Here is a 22,165-nt window from a genome sequence, read left to right on the forward strand (position 1 = left end):
TTGAGGAGAAATCATTTCTTTGCGTCCGAGGCAACATTTTTCTCACCTGGAATTGCCTAGCTTGCTTTGGCAAGGCGAGGTGCACACATTCTGTATATTTGTACTTTCCTCTTGGTAATCAAATGGTTCAGTTTGGCGCAATTTTGGTGCAATTTTATGGGTGTTTAATTATTGTCTAAATATTTATGTGTTTTATGTGTATTTTTTGTTTATCACTATTATTTCCTTTTTGGAACATTACAGTGTTATCAGAGCCATGATCTTGGCCAGTTGTGGGGTAGCCAACTAGATCGTGGGAGATTTGGGCATGTATGCACAGTGATGAGTTACACCATACACAATCCATGGCTCAAGGGAGATTCAGTGACAAGAATTTTGGGGTGGAATCCGTTAGAACGATGAGAGGTTGGCTCAATTGAGGAAGGTGTCAGACCAGATCCATCCTTCTCCTTACAACAGAGACACTAGAGGTGCATAGGCAGTGGGAGTACAGTCATCTACACCATATGGGGAGAGTCGACAAATCAGGGCACTAGATCTCCTCAAAATGAGCAAACGGGCCAAGGACAGTTAGAGGGTGAGACCAGGAGGCGATTTTGCTAGTGGATACCTGGCTTTAGATATCAGGAGCCTGAGGAGGAGGAGGTCGAGCATGATGCTGAGGGCAAATAGGATGGTGCGGAGCACATCAATATACCATGTGTGGCACAGGAATCACCATTGTTGGAGACCTCTTTGATAGCACCAGTTGACACCTTGACAGAAAGAGTGGAGCATACACCCATAGAACCATCTGATGATGTGGCGTCCACCGTTGATGAGGTGCCATCCATTGTTGAGGTGTCCAAGACCATGTTCGAATTTTCAGGTGATGGCAGCCCACCGCAGATTAGGGAGGTGTCGCGAGACACATCCATTAGTGAGGTGTTGATGGGCACAGAGGCACCCAGAGTCGTGACAGAGTTCTCAGACGATAGCTACCTACAGCAACATGGAGAGCACCTTGAGGAGTGTGAGCTAGATGAAGATGTTATGCTCGATGAACTAATGTGGAGGGACAGCTCGACACTCTCATGGTAGAGGAGGATGGGCAATCATCTATTGGACCTACCATCGATGAGGAGCAGATAGATGCGCAGGCAGCCAGTAGAGCTGCAGTACTTCCAGACAGTATCTCTCTTCAGGCTTACGTAGATGGGGCCTACAGTATTGTTAGGTTACCTCTGCACGTTGGAGGGAGATTGGTTGGGTTAACTATACAGGTTGTATATGATGACCGGACTAGTGAGACGAGGCGATATGAGTTGCGCAGGGCGCAACACTCGCATGATGGAGTTGCTACGTACTCGGGGACTCTATCATTTGATCCCTCTCATGGGGTTGGGTGGCAAGAGGTATTGAGTTGGTACCTGATAGGGCTGACTAGGTTTTTGGATACATCCATGGTCAAGAGCATAGTTCAGTAGGGGTCGTGGTTTGCTAGAGGGGCTCGAGGGCTGGATCATCATTGGGACCTAGGTGGGACTCCCCACCACTCCATGGATTGGGTCAATCATGGTATTAGCAAGATGGTGGATCCATTGATTGGACTCACCCCCATTTTCATATTCCCACCAGAGTTTTGGACAGCACCTGCGACAAGTCGAGCTGACAGAGGATCATGCAAACTCCATGAGTTGTCTTGGCATGTTGGCCGTGTGTGGGGTCATAGGATGATTAGTGTACCTTGGCAAGAGGTTGTCAGAGGAGGTGGCATCGACAGGCCACCAAATAGTTCCTTGTATGGAGAGGAGGATTTCCCATGGATATATGGGGCACAGGGGTCACCGAGGAGCAACACCTTAGGGACACCCCCACAGGTACATAGGGAGATTCACATGTTAGATCTCTCAGGGAGGATCAAGAGGGGAGGTCCACTTATCTGAGGTTATGGAGATCAAAGAGTGGATACAATGATACTGATAGGATGCAGACTAATACTTACTGACTTTGTTTTAGACCATGGCATCCAAGGATGTATAGGGGCATGCAGCAATGTGCAGCGATATGCAAAGGGGCACGAAGATGCACAGTGGTGTGCAGTGGTGTGTAGGGTCACACCGAGGTGTAGGAGGAGCAGTTCACATCATAGTGCATTTCCTTATAGTGTGACAGACGCATCGATACAAGAGGGATACCAGCTGATCCGAGGCGATGCGACAACATGTAACAGGGTCCAACAGTGCATAGAGATGTGCAACAGGGTGCAGTTGTATGTCAAGGGGCATGAGGATACATGGTTATATGTAGCAGCATGCGGAGTTGCACTACAGACTGGGAGAGTGCTGCTAGCAAGGAGACTACTTGACGAGAGCGTTAGGCATGCCATTGAGGGGGACATACCCAGGTTTGGAGAGCAGTTTGGTCACAAGGCCGGTCAAGAGTGTCCACACGGGTTCTCGTCCATATTCGCCAGAGCCTAGGCATCTCTCACTCATTGGCCTTGTTGGCAGTTGAGGGGAGCCTTGTTGTGTCTAATCGAGGCCTACACTGTGGGTAGCGGGACTTGGAAGACTTTCTTGAGACAAATCTATGAGATTCAGTGCATCAGGGGCACGATAGGGATTCCCCAGTGGAGGAGCAAGGTCGATACATGAGTTGGTAAGAACAGGCTAGGAGATGAGATGATCTTCTGCAGGTGTGGTATACCATTCATCTTTGAGCCCACACTTGGGGAGCTAAGCATGAGGGAGACATGTGCCTCTACCTCAGTAGGGCTTGTTGGGATCTTGCATGAGCAAGGGATATCGTTTATAGCTGAGGCATTTTTCCACTAGGTATCCAGGCTTCAGACATTGTATTGGCACATCACCGAGGGTGCGGAAGGCAGACTTAGTGGTGATGATTGGTTGGAGCAGGACAAATATGCATACACTGATTCCGTCACGAGCATCAGAAATCTATCTATTAGCAACATTCAAGGATTCGCTGTATGGCACGTGGGGCTCCCAGTGGGCATCGATACCACAGTGGCAAGCAACAAGAATTGGAAGCGATGGGCTTTTCATTTGACTTTGGTTTCCAGGGACCCATTGGGGTAGTAGACCACCTTTCTCCAAAGGGATCACAGAGATGACAGTGACAGGACAACATCTCCCTTGGGAGGTCAGGTTGGGGATCGTTAGGATTACCACTCTAGGCCGAGGAGAGTTTCCCTACTACTGTTTCGGCCAGAGACTAGACGAGTGGTAGATGATGGCTTTGATGGGATGCCCTGGTAGGATCATCTTCAACACTATAGAGTTGTCCTTTCTTGGGGTTATGACAGAGTACTACGGGAGTGGATGGATCTGTAGGAGCACGAGGGAGTCACAGTCATGCCCAGACTGGCGTAATGCCTACACGTTGACCTCACTTTGAGATTAGTATGGGGGCATGGAGCTACAAGGCAAAGCAGTTGGGTCACAAACTTAGGAGAGAGGGTTCCCACCAGGGAAGGACATTTAGGCACTCTGTTGGGCCTCAGTTTGGTAGCAGGCATGATACCTCTCAAGGACTTCCCGAGATGGGATAACACTTCATATGGGTGGTCTTATGACCAACAGGATGTGCTTGTCCCTCACGGATACTACGCCATCAAGTGCTGGGAGAGGTGGATACAGTATGAGTATTATGGGCAGTTGACCACAGTCAGAGTGGCGCAGTGTCGACATGGTGTTATCCTTTTGAGATTAGCATGGGACCCTGGTATTACAAGGCTTGGCAATTCAACCAGCTTTAGGGACGAGCGGTCTCTACAGGGGGAGGTCATGCGGATCTTCCATTGGGGTTCAGTTCTATGGAGAGTATTTGGTCCCATAGAGATTCGTTGATGACTCAATTGCACATTTGGGACCCTAGTATTGTTTGCAGTGATAGTTGGGTCAACAGGGAGAGAGAGTTTGTTCGAGCATTGCTTGAGGACAAGCAATTTTTGGCGGGGAGGACTGTAATGTCCCAAATTTTGATTTTTCCATCTGAGTAGGTCAACGAAGATTTTGTGGGAGGTGCTAAGCATAGCACAATTTTGAAATTCAAGCATTGGAGGCAATATTGATATCGAAGGCATGAGGACTTAAGAGAAGAGGAGAAATTTCAACCTGGTGGAATGTGGGGACCACAAAAAGGAGGCAATTTGACCCTTGGGAATAATTCGCACTTGTAGAGGAAGAGAGAGAAAGAAAAGGGAGGTGCGAGTTAGTGGAAAATGGGGTCCACCAAGAGAAAGAGGGACAACTTCTATAAATAAGGACAAGAGGCCTCCATTTGGTATCTTTTGATAATCTAACTTGAACATAAGTTTTCTTGAGTTGTTTAGCCAAGTAAACCAGTGTTGTTTAGCACGAGGAATTCCCAAGCAGGAATTCCAGCCTCTCTTTCAGTGGACTTCGAGTGTCACCCTAAGAGGGAATTTATGAGCTTAGTGGGGTGGAATTTCACTGGAGTTCGTGGGACAACTCAGCTCATTCTTCAGCGAGTTCAAACATCCAAGAGGATGCAGGAGCAAAATCATACCACTGAGCTGAGGGAGTTTCAAGGGGTAATTTCACCGGAGGATTTAGGAGAAGTTTCACTAAGGGTGGACTAGCAATTGTGGATAATTTCAGGGTTGGAAGTTGTTGTTCCGGGGAGATCTAAATTCATCAATTTGGGCCTGCGCAGAAGTGTCACTGGGCAAATTCGTGGGCTGGATTCTTCTCCCTTGTGTCAGGTTTGAGAATAGATTTCTCTCAGTTCTTCTCGAGGGAAATTACAAGGCCATTCTACAGCTGATTAAGGAGGGATAAGTGACATATTCAACAGATGTAGTTTGTGACGGACATAGTTGGGTGTAGCATTGATTTTGGGTAATTCCAGGAGGTCGGAAATAGCCCAAAACATTTATGGGTTTTGTTGGTCATGGGTCAAGGAGTCTGCTCCCAATCTTGAAAAAAAATTGGAGTTTTGGTGCCCCAAACAGTGGAATTATTGGGCAGCCAGTGGGGGACGACTCGATAAGTGAGCTTAAAGTTTGGGTCCTGGGTGGCTGGTAGAATTTGCCAAAACCCTTTCTAGGTTTTTTTGGGTTTGTGTTGGGTAGTCCAAGATTAATTTGGCAAAATTTTCTGAGCACTTTTGGCGGCTCAAACGGCGGTTTCTTCTAACCAGCAGTTGTAGAATTTCAGGGTCAACGCAGAGCTTGAGGAGAAATCATTTCTTTACATCCGAGGCAACATTTTTCTCACCTGGAATTACCTAGCTTGCTTTGGCAAGCCGAGGTGCACACATTCTATATATTTTTGATGTCCTCTTAATAATAAAATGGCTCGGTTTGGTGCAATTTTGGTGCAATTTTATGGGTGTTTAATTCTTGTCTAAATATTTCTATGTTGTATATGTATTTTGCTTTGTTTATCATTGTTATTTCCTTTTTGGAACATTACATACCAACCTTGGACAATAGAAAATATCAGTTGCATATTATATTTATGTGAACTTGGGATTAAGTCCCGTTGAGTGTTATGCGCAAAAAACTTCCAACAACAAAATATTCAAATAAAATAATTGAGAAATTCTCTTTTATGACTCTAAATCGATAGATCAACAGTGAATTATTATTATAAGTCTAAAAGCAATATTCCAGCAAGGTAAGTACTTGGAAGGTGTAGGGAAACTTGAAATACTTACAGATTTATGTCGTAGCAGCCACTTAAACGCTCAGATCTGCAACAAAATAACTTGATACAAGGATTAAAGGTATGCAAACTAATCCACATTATCTGTATCATTTAACAGTCCAAGGTGAATTACTTGCAATTTTGAGGTGCGACTTCACAACTTCGACCTTCATGTAGCAACTTCACAGCTTCAACCTTGATGCAACAACTTCACATCTTCGACCTTGATGCATCTTTAGAATTTCGTTGCACATGAGATAGAGAAAGAGACCCAAAAACTTTGATTCCAACTTCCTTCTTGAACTTTGCAATTTTTTTGTTTCCCAACCACTACAATTCAAACTTGTGTAAGATGTCCTCCAAATGAGTCGAGTTGCTGCTTATATATAGTCATCTTAGGTGATCGAATTCTTCTAATGAGGCTGACTTGTCCTTCCTTGAGGCCGACTTGGTGGAGGAGGCCTAATTGACCTAATTTACATTAAAATAATTTTCTTTCTTGACAAATAATTCCCAAGAAGGGTTCTTTACATTATGACATGGACAAGGACACTTAACATAAACCATAGAAGTCTTCAATGCGGACTTTGACCTAAAAACAATTGACCCAAGCATGAAACCCATGCTTTACTAAGCCAATTTATTTAATAATAAATTTTCTTTTTCTTTCTTTTGACAAATACATTTCAAATATAATTATGAAGGCCGACACTAGTTACATTCTTCAATAGACCATTTATGACATAATGCATGCCTCAAATTGTCCAACATTGACCCTGTTCTACCACCTAGGAACCTATAATACTTGTTTGACCACCTTTAACCAACTATAACTTGCCATTGCCTTCTTTAATCGAAAAAATTTTACATGGCACATCATCCTCTCATCAAGTTGAACAAAATGGAACCAAGTTGACTTTTTGACATTCTAAGACCATTTGCATTAAGAAACATAAACGGCCTTGGAAACATGAAAGTTGTCAATGTGAGATTACCATGTATGAGAACTAAGGGATAGTGCACCAATGCCAAGGTCACATATAGATTGTACTGACACAACCATGTGGAAAGGCATAGATGCACCTCGACACCGGCTAGGGTGGCCCAAACACCAGTGATTAACCTTACCTTACAAAAATAAGGTTCCTCTAAAACCATGAGTCCTCATATAAGCCCATCCACGACCCTCCAATCTTATCCAAGATGAAAGGAGCAAGAGATGAACCCAAAGGAACCAGCCATGGTCCAACCAAACAAGTCTAGGACACCTAATATAAGGCCTCCCATGATTGTTACAAGGCCTTTGACTTGTGACCTTGGGCTTACAATGGTGGTGAAATATGCTCCAAATCTCTATATGTACCCCTGCTGACATGAGGGATAACAAGTACTAAGGCACCACCCTAGACATATATATTTAGGTCCTCATATTGTGAAAGGACATCACTCCCTTATCTATCACTCTTTAAATATTTATATTTTATTCTTCTCATATATGTGAGCAAAACAAAACATAGGCTAATCGTTCCATTCTACAATTCAGATTAGGATCCACATCATATATGACCCTTGCACCTATTTATAAAGAGGGCCAAACCTCACTTGTACTTCACTCACTTAAGCAAATATATTACTATTGATATTATGTTAATGGACACTTACTATCACCAACAAAACAAACAATGGGATCAACACTTCATTGTTTTACAACACAACCACAATAGGTCCACTCATGTCTCTACAAGTAACTCCCCGTTTAAGTTTTATTTGTGCCTTATGAGATCAAAATTGCTCTCCCAACTCCCTCTACATCCCACTAACAGAATTAGCCAAGACACAATTTCTTCCTTTATGCAAAAATTGACCATGATTTACAATAGAGTCCACGCCAAGTGCAAGGCCTTACATGACAAACATCTCCCCTTATTTTAGGTTGGTGATAGCATTTGGCTTTACTTGGACAAACAAATTTAAAAAGTAATCAACATCACAATTGCAAGCCAAATAATAGGGCTTACGCCATCATACAACAAATGGTTTCCATTGCTTTCAAGTTTTGATCAAAAACCTTGGCTTGGCCTCCATAATGTGTAAATGTCAATGAGTTCAAGTTGTATGAGCCCCCTAACTTGGAGGAACAAATTCCAATTGTACATTTAGAGGTCTCAATTCCAAATTTCCACCCTCCTCTTCTTGAAGATACACTTCTTTATGTCAACACGCAATCTACTAGGTAAAATGAATTTTCCACTTACTGGGTCATCTATAAACGCAATTTACCCACTCAACCCAAGCAGCTATCCCGATCAATATTTGAGAAGCAATTTCCCCATTTTCCCTCTTTCATTGTATTCTATTGGAGACTTGGTCAAAGATAATCCCCAATGTGGGAATCTATTGCAATGAAGCAAGCATGCCTCACAACTAACAAAATATCCTTCAACTAAGTCACTATGATTGAGGGGTATCTATTCCACCAAATTCACCAAGGAATTGCAAATAGCACAATTATACGAGTCAGTGTGTTTGCATAGGTGAAACAATCCATGAGTGGCGAGCATGCCATTTGGTGGAATCAAACCCTGGGGAAGAATAACAACACCCCCACTTTATAAACATGCAAACCCATCTTGACACTCTTTTACAATTTTGCAATCCTATATATTTCTAATAAAAGGTATGCAACATGTGTATAGTACCAACAGTTCTCTTCTTACACTTGCATACTTGTCTCTTTATTTCTTTGTACGTCAGTGTCTTTGCATTGCTATAACTGAGATTGTATCAGCGAGCACAAGTCTCACCCCTCCACACTATGTGTAATTTATTCCATTACCCATGCACCACCTATAGCAATTTTTTGTATGATTCTGGGAAGTTGGAGTTGTTCTTTGATTCTGATTGAAGATTTAAAGTCTTTCAATTCTTCAATCTTTTTCTCTGACAGTTCTACTTCCTGCATTGTTTGTACCATTGTGGAAATTCTGGGAGTAGAAATATATGGTAAGGTCAATGTTTCTAGAAATCCTTTATGATTTGGTACTGAAATGAAAAATCCTGCTTTGCCATCAGGCAATCTGGCTGACCCATGGGGTTCAACTGCTGCTAGAAACACATTTCCCAATATGCAGTCTATGGGAATTTCTCCTACTACAAATTTTAACTTCATACAGTATTTTTCGAAATAGATGGTGGCAATAGGAACTTCATACCTGAAAGTCTGAGTTCCAATTCCAGTTACTTGTCGAGGAGCCACCTTCCAGTATTTAGCTGGGACAATCTTTTTGTTAATAACATTGATATCCACACCTGAATCAATCAACGTTCTCAAAGTGAACTTTTCTCCTTGGATATCAATGGTCAACAACACATGATGCTGCTAATATTGGATTGTCATTATTTTCATTTCTCCAAATCCCATTCCAGAATAGGATTTATCTTCATAGATCTCTACATTATCATTCTTAATAGGCTCCTTCTTGTTTTCTATCTGAGAGATCTGTGTTTTCAGGCCAACAACTTCTTTTTTGAGATGGTATATTTCCATGCTGACTTCTCCCAAGGTTAAGGACCTTGGCTTGGTATGCTCCTTGTTTCTTTGAAAAGATCTGGTGTTCTTTTCATAGGAAGCATCTACAAATAGGGCTTTAGCCTGATTATTCTTTGAACTACTGCTGCCCTATTCTTTGTGCATTGTTTGTAGAAAAGCTTCTAGCAGCTTTTCTTTCATTTCTCCTTCTGCCAACATTTTGATGTTGGACAGAACCTTTGACTCATCATCTTCAATGGTGTGTGCCATACAGATTTTTTCTTTTTCCTTATTTGACCTGAGTTCGGTCTCTTCTTCTAAACTGAGGATTGATTCTGACTCTGAATTATTGCAATTGCAATCTTCAGATTTTGTACATTCACATTGTTGTATATTTACATGCTCAATGTTGGAATCAGAATTATAGGAAGTAGTGCTTGTTGTTTCTGAAGTGCTGCAACAGTCATTTTTCATTAAATGCACTTCTTCTTTGAAGGTGATTCCAGGATGTCTTCTTGTCTCTCTCTGGGATCTTCGTGAGGCAGCTTCTTGTGATTTCTTTCCTTTGTTCATCTTAGATTCTTTATCTTTAGGACACTTATTTGTTGTATGTCCCTTTTGGCCACATAACCAACATAATATTCGATCCTGTCCTTGTGTTTTAAGATGGATCTCTTTTGGCTCATAATAATGAGTTTTAGGGACATATCTGTAAGATCCTTTCTTGTGCTAGTTTGTTCTATATGCACAGACCTTTGAATTTTTTGTAGCCTGCCTCTGGGCCTTTTTGCTGCTTTTCTTACTCTTTCTTCTCTGAACAATCGAATCATCAATTGCAAGCCCAGACTTACTGCAAGTTGATTTTTTGTCTGGAAATCTTGATAGCTTTTGCATTGATTTGTTCACCCTCATGCTAGTGCAAAGTCCTACCAGTGCTTTGGTGATATTGCAATAAATTTCACTCCAAGTGTATGCTTCAAAAGAATTCTGGAAGACTTCTTGCCTCTGGATATACTCAACGAATTTAGAAGGTAGAGCAGCAAGATAGACCTGCTTCCATAATGCATTTTGGCTTTCTTTTACTTCATAAATTCGTTGTGTCCAGTCATGATGAAAGTCTTCATATTGGGACATTTTTTTACACTTGAGGTTCATCAGTACCATCTCATGCTTGTTAGCAATCTCAACTGTAGCTCCACACCAGTGCTCAAGAATAAAGGAGGTGAGGGCTCCTATCATATTGCTTTGTGGAGTACCATCTTCATTGTAGATGACATCACCTTCTTCGTCCTTAACTACTTCTGCTTCCATTTCTGTAATAAGTGCAGGAGATGATTCAACATCCCACCATCTTTGCAATGTACCGGTAAAACATTGTATGATTGTTTTATAGGCTTCAACTTCTGTTTTGCCCCGCATACACATAAGTTTATATTCAGTAAACATTTGATCAATCATTTGCCTGATTTGACCAGTGCTGAGATTGTCAATGTTCCATTCTTTGTAAGAGCCAGTTTGAAAGGTGTGAGTTTCTGGAAGTTTACCCTTACCAACTAGGTCAGGGGCTGGATATCTGGAAAACTGGCTTGAGAGGGGCTCATAGATGGGAAGTAAATGCTTTTCAGAAGACTCAGGATATTTGTTTTTAGTGAAAGCTTCTGAAAACAATGAGTAGGAGACTTTTGGTGAACTGTTGGGAGATTGTTCATGCAATTCTGGCTTTTCCTTTGGGAATAAATAGGGAATTTTTCTACTTGCTTGATAGCATGTTGGATATTTACAGGGTGGCTAAAAAGCATAGAAGAAGGAATGCGCTTATCTTTGGGTGCTATGGAAAGGTTTTCAAATTTCTCAGCCAATTCTCCCATAAGACTGTTAGTAGTTTTGAATTCAAAATCTACTTTCTTTTCTATGCTTTCTATTCGAACAGAAGATTCTCTAACGAATCCTTTCAAAGAAGAAACAAAATAATTTACATTGTTCATATTATTATTTACATCCTTTACAGCAACATGTAAGGAATCTAAACAGTCCTTATGGTCTTAGGATTTGATCATATTCATTTCTAACCCTTTAAGAGCAGTATTTGTCCAATTTATCTGCTCGTTGGCTTTCTGTATTCTTTCATCAATGCCCAGTGCGGATTCATCTGTGGGGACCAAAGGAATAGCTTTTGTTGCATTACTAGACTCACCTAACAATATTCCTTTGAAAGGTGGAAAAGTGGTGGTAGTGTCTATCTTGGTGCCATCATGGCTGGTCCATGAATGTTTTTGTGCAGAAGATACCTCTGCATCTACCATGTGAACTTCTTTCCCTTCTTCCATTTCTTTCCAACTGTAAAAAGAAATCCAGGAATATGTATCTTCCATATACTACTTCCATTGTAAAGATATATTTCTTTTCTCAGCACCTGGTGTGCTCATATCAAATGCTTTTGATGCAGGATGAGTGTATAAATCCCAATTTAACATTCTTTTCATCCATTCGGGGTTAATTTTATATTTTGGACATCCATCCATTAATGAGAAGAACTTATACATTTCTAGAATAGAAGGCTTTTTGCAGTCTTCAGGGATATGGTTTTCAAATCTGGATTGCGGAATTAGACTGTCAAGTTGTTCAATATATCCCAATCCATATCTAGGCATTCCTGGAGGATGCATTTTACTGAACATTTCAGTAAGCCTTGGGTCTTTGTTTTCCAGAGAAGGAAGTTCATGGATCATCATGATGGTGTCATGAGGAAAAGGAATGCCAGAACATTTTCGATTTGGACATGAATTAGCAATAGTGGTTAGTGGAGCTTCTCCTGTGGCTAGATTATGATTTTTACGGAGAACTAAATCTGCAAGTGTTTTTAAGCAGACTACTGAACAACATCCAGGACATTTAACTTCGAGATCAGAGAAATGCAAAATTTGTGCTAGTTCAAATAAAGCGGCATGTAAACAATTTGGATATGAATTATATACAGATGTAGAAGTAGAAGGTTGACAAAGGTCAAGACTTGACTTTGGCTGAATGGCATGGCAAGCTTTTTGTATTTTTTGATGGTCAATAATTGATCTTTGAGGAAAAGGCAAGGTAGCTGAAGAAGATCCTTCTTGGATTTGTGCAGTCATAATATTTTGGATTTTTGGCGACTGAGGGAGATCTATGACCCAATTTTCAGGAAAACTCAGGTCTTCCCATCTGATTGTCTGATGTTCTATTTTCTGGTTATGAGCATCAGTAATTACAAGAGTGCTTGATTTGGATTCTTGGCTGGGAGTATGTAGTACTGCCGGATACAATGTGTTTGTGTGTCTAAAACACCCTCTAGTATGAATTGCAATATTTGTTCTTTTTCTCTTCATATCAAAACCAGTTGTTTTGATTTGCAATTGTAGGATATCCTTTATACATTCATCAAACACATAGACAGAAAAATTCAGATGACAGTCAAACCAAACAGGGTCATTTGACAAGGGAGAAACAATGCCTCCGATTAATGAATCTGTATATCTGTTATGTGTGAGATCCCTAATAGTGGCCAACACATATGTATTTAACCCTCTATGGGTGAGGGCATTTATGTCGATTCTTATACAACCAAGGTGTAGATATTGGGTGCCATGTCTTCTAGCTTCTTCCTGAAGCTTCTTCGGGTCTAAGAGAGAAATAGTCTGAATAGACTCAACATTTTCTTGAATTTGAGACACACATTCTTTTACAGTTACTCTAGTGACTGCTTTAAGATGAAAGATAGATAGATCTGAATATACAGTGGATGGATTTATAGATGGTAAAGCCCATCGGGCTGAAGGCTGACTTTCAACTATTTCTAATTCTGCAGAGTTAACTTCTCTAGAAGATGCAGATTGAAAAAGATTTTCCATATTAAAGTTGTCATCTTGTGCCTCCTGTTGAAGTTCTCTGAATGAAACAGATTTTCTTTCTAAATCCATTTTATCAACAACAAAAAAATTAAGGATAAATACCTTAATAGAACCAAAGTTATGGCTCTGATACCAATTTTTAGCAGGGGCTTCCTCCTCAGAGTTCTCGAAGCTTGCTGATTCAAAATCTCCTTTCTTCTGTCGTGATACACGAACCTCTGTGTCATCACGTATTAATGCTCTTCAACGGCCTCCTTGCCTCAGCGAGCGGATGTCCCTAGACACTCGACGAACCTCTCCTCTCACAGAATATGAAGATTTTTACTCAGAAACAACTCAATACTCATAAAGAAAAAGTATTACTTAGAGTTATGACACAGATGGGTATATCAAATGCAGAAATATTTCTTTCTATTGATTTCAGAAGATGGTTACAATTTTGAAAATCTTCAATTTTTTCAATCTAGAGATTGACTGTGGGGGCATTTACCAATTATATCATCTATTAAGCAGAAATTTTTGCAGATGAGATTTGGAGGCTTCCTGGCCTGACACAGACTCTGTCTTTGAAGAAGATATAAAAATTTAAAGACTCTACCTATAGAGTTCAGCCACTTCAGGTTCTCACCAAGGTTTTTAGGCCTTGATGCGCAGGCTTCCAAACTCGACTCTAAAGAGATCTTGCTCCGTGATGCAAGTAGATCGAACAGAGTGTTCGCAGATGCAGAGCAAGGAGATAGCTCTCAGACTCAAAACACACAAAGCTAGAAATTTCTCTAAGACTCAGACTCAACTCTCTCCAAACTCGGATGCCCAAACGAGCCTTACTCCTCTCCTTATATAGGATGAGAAGGGGACAACTTTCCGACAACCCGTGTTTTGTACAATTTCTTTTTACAGATATGGGATATTTTTGTCGGGAGCCCACATGAACCCGTGATTATTTAATCATGTCCCTAGTGCATTTGTACCAGGGAATCTTCCAAGTGTTGGATGATCATATGCTCCACAGGTGTCCCAAGCCTTTGAGTAAATTCTTCTAACAATCATTGGTTTGCCCAAGACAATCTGATGCTTGATCTTGGTTAACACAATCCACTGGAAGTGTCCACTCATAAAGGTCTTCAATATCCAGTCATCTGAGTATGAATTTAGGCCTGCTATGGTTTTACAAGGATAATGGAAACAATCATGAGAATTTTGAGCACATGTCATGCAATCTCTTTGAGTATAATTTTCAAAATATCTGGGATCCATAGCAGTCTTGTTGACTCCAAACCACATCCACCAAGTTTTCAACCATTCTAGTCGCCATAAAAGTTGATTTACAAATGTTGGCCCAAATTTTAAAATGGTGTAGTGGATTTTTGTTTTCTCATCTTGGCATAAAAGCTCCCACCATAGATTAATGTAGCCTTTGAAATTGTAGATGGTGTCTAGAAATAATATTTCTGGATCTTTCTGTGGCCACATGTATTTTGAGAAATGGTTTGGGTCCCGTGTCCTGTTTATAGTGTAATTTTTATGATAGACCTTTGTCCTATCACTTCCTTCGGTCCAAATTACACTTATATCTTTGAAGCTTTCATATAAAGCTTCTTCTGCAAGATTAGCTGCTAATATTGATCTTTTGTAGATCATGTCGTGAATCCACTTGTTGGATTTTGGATAGATCTTCCTTTCGGGCACTAGATGTTGTAAGTCTGTGTGGGGCTGCAAGTTGGCATCCATGACCTTGGTGTTTCTGAGTTGCCATGTTGGCTTCCATTGTTCTGTGTATACTGGCCAAGGAGTGTCATCTGAAATATTTCGGAGTTCTTCTTGTTGAGTGTTTGGATTCCATTCGGTTACTATAACCATCAAATGGTCATTCTGTTCTAGATATTCTCTGCTTAGGAAGTCAGGCAAGCAATTTTGTTCTCCTTTGATATGCTCAACTTCAAAATCAAAGTTAGCAAATAGTGCCTGCCATCTGGCAAACTTGGCTTCTTCGGGCTTTTTTATTTCTTTAGTTAGAACCTTTTTCAAGGCTAAAGCATCAGTTCTAAGCAAAAATTGTTTATGTAGAAGGTGTATATTAAATTTGTCTATACAGTTCCAGGCCGTTTTTACCTCTTTTTCGATAGTGTAGTTTTGCTCTATTGGATTCCATGTACCTGAGGCAAATTGTACAATTTTCTCGGTCCCTTCTTTGACTTGCTTTAGTATTCGTCCCCATCCAAGGTTGCTAGCATCACTCTCAACAATTTTGGGGAGATATTCATTTGCCAGATAGAGGATTGGCAATGTATGGACTTTGCTTTTGATTTTCTGGACAACTTTAGTGTGATCATCTGTCCATGGTGAAGGCTCTTTTTTCAATCTTTGGTTAAGAATCTTGCGGTCTGCTGCACACCCTTTATAAAAATTACGCAACCGAGGAACCTCTGCAATTGTGTTTTGTCTGTGATTACATCTGGAAACTTATTAGCAAATTCTAGAGCATGCTTCTGCAAAGTTATCTGGCCATCTTCTATCGTATGTCCCAGAAATTTGATTTTGGTCTGGAACAATTCCATCTTCTTTTTGCTTAAAACTAAACCACTTCTTTTTACAGCTTGAGCAAAAGTGTGGATATGTCTGAAATGTTCATCTATGGTGTTGGAGAAAATTAACACGACATCTAAAAATGAATATCCTAAGTCTTCTGAAAAGCATTTACTTCCCATCTATGAGCCCCTCTCAAGCCAGTTTTCCAGATATCCAGCCCCTGACCTAGTTGGTAAGGGTAAACTTCCAGAAACTCACACCTTTCAAACTGGCTCTTACAACGAATGGAACATTGACAATCTCAGCACTGGTCAAATCAGGCAAATGATTGATCAAATGTTTATTGAATATAAACTTATGTGGATGCGGGGCAAAACAGAAGTTGAAGCCTGTAAAACAATCATACAATGTTTTACCGGGACATTGCAAAGATGGCGGGATGTTGAATCATCTCCTGCACTTATTACATAAATGGAAGCAGAAGTAGTTAAGGACGAAGAAGGTGATGTCATCTACAATGAAGATGGTACTCCACAAAGCAATATGATAGGAGCCCTCACCTCCTTTATTCTTGAGCACTGGTGTGGAGCTACAATTGAGATTGCTAACAAGCATGAGATGGTACTGATGAACCTCAAGTGTAAAAAAATGTCCCAATATGAAGACTTTCATCGTGACTGGACACAGCGAATTTATGAAGTAAAAGAAAGCCAAAATGCATTATGGAAGCAGGTCTATCTTGCTGCTCTACCTTCTAAATTCGTTGAGTATATCCAGAGGCAAGAAGTCTTCCAGAATTCTTTTGAAGCATACACTTGGGGTGAAATTTATTGCAATATCACCAAAGCACTGGTAGGACTTTGCACCAGCATGAGGGTGAACAAATCAATGCAAAAGCTGTCAAGACTGCCAAACAGCAAATCAATTTGCAGTAAGTATGGGCTTGCAATTAATGATCCAATTGTTCAGAGAAGAAATATGTACAAAATCTGAAAAAAATGAATTAAAGACATCATGTATGTACAAAGCAGGAAAAACTGCATGTGCATGTGACTCATTCTCAAGGATAATATTAACCAATTTTTTCCAGGGTGTCGGTACCAAATGCATGTGGAAAAGATTTCTGTTGCCAACAACAGCCATTTACACCTCATGATGTTTATAAACCTCCTTTCACTTACTCCTATTCCTATGTTACTCAATTGCCATCTTGAAATGGGCTGTATACGGCTTATGTAATGCACGTGACTATATGCAAAAAATCAGATTTTCTATCAGCTAAAAATCGGTCACAAAACGAGGATTATTATGATGCTTTCACTCAACAGTGCAGTGATAAATAATCCTGTTCATGTGTCAGATATACATACTATCATGATTTCTAGAAATAATGTGGATTTTAGACAAACCACTTATAGAATTTCAGCGTTTTTGCAGGAAGCTAAAATAGACTTGTAACAATAGCAAATGTAGACCCTTTACCGACTAGGCCACCTGCTAAAAAGGAATAAAAACAATAATGAACGCCTTTTCTACCCAACTGAAGTATAACAGGAAGAAATTCTGAATATGGTCGCAGAAAGTTGAAACCGAAGGAATCCTTGTTTGAACGAACCTTAGGTATGATATTAGCCTTTCACGAACTTTCACGAATTTTCAATAATAGGAATTTGCTTGCCTAAATCTCTTGCACCAAAAGTGGCAAGGTGTTCTACAGCCCACTATGACATAGATGTTGGCATGTATGTGTGCGACAACAATTAAAAAAAAGAAGTTAAACTACTGAAAATCCATCTTAAACTCAGATTTATTAAATACCAAGAAGATCAAATTTTTTGAGGTGTAAAATATTTTATCATTTAGTTCTATACCATGTATTAATTCCTTCATATTAAATAATTAAAAGAACTTAACACTTCAAGAAATTTGATCCATTTTTGGTACTTGATAAATCCCAGTTTAAGATGGATCTACATGTTGGTACAACCCAAGTGGGAGAGATGTGTCACATATGTTCATAACACTAATGAGAGAAGTAAGTTGTTCGTAAAATAAGCCAATCAAATAAAAAAGGAAAAAATTGAGTTCCTTTAAAAAAAATGTAACGTAAAATAACAATAAAAATAAACTAGTATAAATCCATCTTAACTCTAGATTTTTTTAACATCAAAAAGTTTATATGTACACTTTTTATCCCATTTGATACCCAATAAATCTAAGGTTAAAATAAATCCATACTAGCAAATTAATAAAAATATTATTGCAAAAGATCTTTCAGTCTTAAAAGTGATATGGCTCCTCAATTCACTACATGCATCCATTCAATTTTTCAGTGGAGTGTAAGGGCAGCCCAATCACTTGACCTTAGGCCCTTGAATACTTGCTTATTTGTCACTTTGATCATCTTATAAGTCTTCCTTTTGTCATTATTTGGATTTGAAATTTGTCTTTTAAGCGGTTTGGAAGGTGCCAGGCCCTCTTTTTTCTTTATTCTGTACTTCATTGGCTTTATTAGGACCCCAAGATGGGCATCTCCAGAAGACTATAATGGACTCTTTTTCATTTTTCAAACTGTCATTCAACCTTTTCCACACTATGAGGATGTTCCCTCGATATCTGAGGCTGAAAAACGTCCTCCAGTGATAAGCCAATTGGTAGAAAGCAATGATTCACTTGCATTTATATTTTTCACTATGATGTCAGAAGGCAAAAGAAAAGAGAAGTTATTGAAACAGTCCAATGAGTCAGCTCAAACTGAGGGCCAAGATATAAACAATTATAAATCATGCAAATCTCCAGTATTTAAATTTGATTATCTTTCTTCCTTTATTTTTATTTATCCATGACTATTGACAAATATGACCAATTACTTGCAATACTCCAGCAAGTGTTAACATTATTATGATACATTTGTGTTTGGAAGAGCCTAAGAAACTCAGGGCAACTGCTTACAACCTTCAAAGTACTCGAAAAGCATTATGAGAAAAGTAAAAATTCGAAGATACTAAAATTATAAAGAAACAACTGCCCAAAATTGCAAACCTGCCAATCTGCAGTGTATACAAGCTCAAATGTAACAAACTGGAGATTCCTTAGATTTCAAATTGGCAAGTAATTTACAGAAACAATTCCCAAAATTGAGTAATTGATAAAAAAACTACAAAGAAACAACTGCAACCCAAGCTTACAAATATGCCAATCAGCAGTGCACACGAACTGAAATATAATAAAGGGGAGATTGAACCTTACACTTCATTTTCTTTATTTTTAAAGAATTTCTGGAGAATGGGTAACTTTTAATTATCAGCATTCACTATTACACTAGACTATTAGAGCAGATACAATATGTCTTCGAATACTTGAACGCTCAAAAAATAACTTATTCACCACACCACTCCAACTAAGATGCTTTGACCTTAAACTTCATATTTTTAGTCTCGTATTATTGAGTATTTTATCGAAACCAAACAAAACCAAATCCCAGAATTGAGCATCTGATCATTTAGATATGTTATATACCATACGAATTTGACAGTCTTTAAAATGGACGTTAAGTTATTACCCCCCACTCCCCGCAATAGTGCAGAGTTGAGAACAGCTTACGAGATACAAGTGAGGAAATGGAAGAGCAGGCGTGCACCAATAGATGGTTGAGAAACTGAGGATGTCAATGAATTCGTCTTGGATTTCGCCATAACTTCCTTTATCCTTTGTTAGAGTCTCTGCAATTTTGTAGTAATTCCGTGATTCAAAAATTCAGAGAGAGGAAGGAGTTTAACAGGATCTTGAGCTCGAAGTCCGATTCCTGCAAACACTTGTTGACGTAATATACTCTGTTTGCAGTTCGACTTCTCAGAGGCCAGAATGTTATTCGTTTCCCATGTTGATGGGTTTGACGAGTCCAACCAATCGAGTTTCTAGAATCTATTCAAGCGTTTATTTTCCGCCGCTGGAGATAAAAGAGGTAGTTGCTGATTGATTGCTCACATGTCTTCCAGTGTTTTTCCTCTGGTCACCTATTAAATTTTACATGTTAGTGTACCATCTATTTATTGATTGAAGTAGGTGTTCTTGTAACTCGCCTTCAATTTTTCCACCCACTTATTTTACACTTTGTGTTCCATAATCGATATTCGATAGGCATGTAGATTTGTCAAAATTCGTCTTACGTGGAAAAAGTCAAAATTAGCAAATTTAATATTTATTTTAGGTTGAATCTCAGCTAATGATAAGCATCCATGGAAGATCATTTTGTTGGGTGTGAAATGACTCCATATGACATTAGCAAATTTAATATTTATTTTAGGTTGAATCTCCGCTAATGATAAGCATCCATGGAAGATCATTTTGTTGGGTGTGAAATGACTCCATATGACATTTAATGTAATATTGTTGGAGGTACTTATTTTTCTGCTAATTATCTATGTCAAATTTAGATGACATTTAATGTACTGATGTTAAAGATATGTATTTATTTAATATATATATATATATATATAATTTGGATCTTTTAAAATGATAAGGGTGAAGGTATATATTTGTTTAATAATTATTATATATATGAAAATGTATGAAATTAATACAATGTTGTTGGATATATTATTATTTATTTAATAATTTTATGTATTAAGATATAAATATTTAATGTAGTATTATTATATTATGTATTTGTGGTGTTTGGTTAATAATGCACGACCTAAAAGTATTTGAGAGAGGTGAAAGTTTATCTCTTTATAAATCATTAACTTATGATTTTAGGTGGTGTGATTATTAGTAAATAATGGTTACGCATTAGCTTGTATATGCAAATAGTAGTCACTAATGATTGTCCCATTGTTTGGTTAATGACTAAGTTATAATTCCTCGATGGGGGTGCTTCATGAGGTCTCTGAGGTGGCGACACATCGAACAACCTTTGCCATTGGCAATAACTTCCCTCTGCATGTCAATGAGCCTAATGAATTAATACGCTCTTTGTCTTATTTGATGCTCACCTTACATGGAGTGTGTAGTATCCCTTAATATTGTTTAATTAAAATTTTCTAGAAATTGCTTAAAGAATGGCACAATTTCGCACAAGAATTACCAGCACAAATAAAATTGCAAATATAAACCCAAAAATGTTGCAACTTAAAAATACACATGAGAAATAGCAACGAAAAAACTTAGCCATATTTTATTAATTATGGATCTGAAGATACATGCTAAAATGGTTCTAAGAAACTGTAAAACACTAACAGATATTTGTATGGTTGACAATGGCTTCTCCAATGTTATGTACTTGTGAGAGATCTGATTGACCTCTCTTCATGATCTCCACGTTAAGCCTAGTGAGTTGATCTGGTTCAATGCCTCCTTTTTCGAGTGGCTAGGGTATATGTCTCAATACCGAAACCCCTCATCGTTGGAATAGTTGGGGTGGATCACTTATCATCAAAACTAACCCTCTATATAAAGTGGGCTCTCACCCAAACAAGCTCCAAGAGCTTAGCTCAACAATAACAAAAACAATAATCCAAATGTCTGTCTAAGAGTCAGCTTTCATCTCCTTTAATAATCATGGACTATCATAATATCATGGGTAAATACCACAGGTTATCCGAATACCATGGTTGTTTTTCTTCTTTTATTAAACTGACTTATAATATTCTTCTTTCTTAGTCACTTTTTAATTAATTAATTCTCAAATATTACATCAATACTTTTAAATGTGTAGCTTATGGGAATGGGTAGGATGCTAAGTTAGCCTTTGTTCCCAATGCTTGGAAAAAGGGACATTACAGTCCTCCCTTCCTGAAATTGCTTGACCACAAGTAATTCTAACCTCGATACTAGGATCCCAAATGAATTTGAAGAATCCCCTTTGCCTCACTAAAATGGAATCCAAAATTTGTATGTCAAAACCCATTCTTATATCCCAAATGAATCTAAAGAAGACTTCACTAAATTCCTGTTGCATCAATAAGATATTATCAATCATTGTACCTCATGCCTTCTAGTTGTGATTCCCTGCTTGATCAATCCTTGCCATATGAGGGGATAATACATCTGAATCCCACGGTCAAATAGGGAATCTATCGTCCCTAATGCTTGAACACTCCAACTGTGTTGTACCCCTAGCTAGAAATAATCTCCTATAAATTTCTCATTTGATAAGGTACCAACTCATAATCTCCCTCCAATCTAATTGATGGGGATCTCTGGAATTCAACTAATCTTCCGATCTGTGGCCTTTGGCAAATCTTCTGCGGCAATGTTCTCAGATTTGCGGCAATCTTCTGTGATCTCGGATCTACGGCCTTCTGTAATCTGCGATCTTCTGGGGCCTTCTGCGATCTGCGACCTAGCTCGGTTTCCCAATTGAACAGGACTCTTCCGAGCGTTGGAGCTCTATAGTAAATGCGCGAGAAATACCATGTTGCTTCTTCTCGGCTGAGAAGTCGATGGTTGCAGACCCTCGTGGTTTTCTTGAAAGCAAGGTGACTCTCGTAGCATCTGCATTAATAGTTTATGCACAAAGCTCAAGTGTTTTGGATAGATTAGGGTTTCCG

At 39.1% G+C, this 22,165-nt stretch overlaps 1 protein-coding gene across 5 annotated transcripts in view; it reads right to left on the bottom strand.

The window, feature by feature from the left end:
- The window catches only part of LOC149140999 (uncharacterized), a 270,261-nt gene extending 250,586 nt beyond the window's left edge, over window positions 1–19,675 (bottom strand). For 2 of the 5 annotated variants that reach the window (XM_089447932.1, XM_089447934.1), the window contains exon 1: window positions 19,218–19,675. In XM_089447932.1, the coding sequence (XP_089304058.1) occupies window positions 19,218–19,309 (92 nt within the window). In that variant the 5' untranslated portion in view covers window positions 19,310–19,675. Of the gene's footprint in view, window positions 1–16,365; window positions 16,521–19,217 lie in introns of all 5 variants that reach the window. The other 3 variants (XM_089447931.1, XM_089447930.1, XM_089447933.1) reach the window with 3 other exon arrangements.
- Between the last annotated feature and the right edge of the window lie 2,490 nt (window positions 19,676–22,165).

Source organism: Pinus tabuliformis, chromosome X (genome assembly GCF_031772625.1).
Source record: "Pinus tabuliformis cultivar Carrire ecotype Pingquan chromosome X, CPIR1, whole genome shotgun sequence".
Classification (NCBI taxonomy): domain Eukaryota; kingdom Viridiplantae; phylum Streptophyta; class Pinopsida; order Pinales; family Pinaceae; genus Pinus; species Pinus tabuliformis.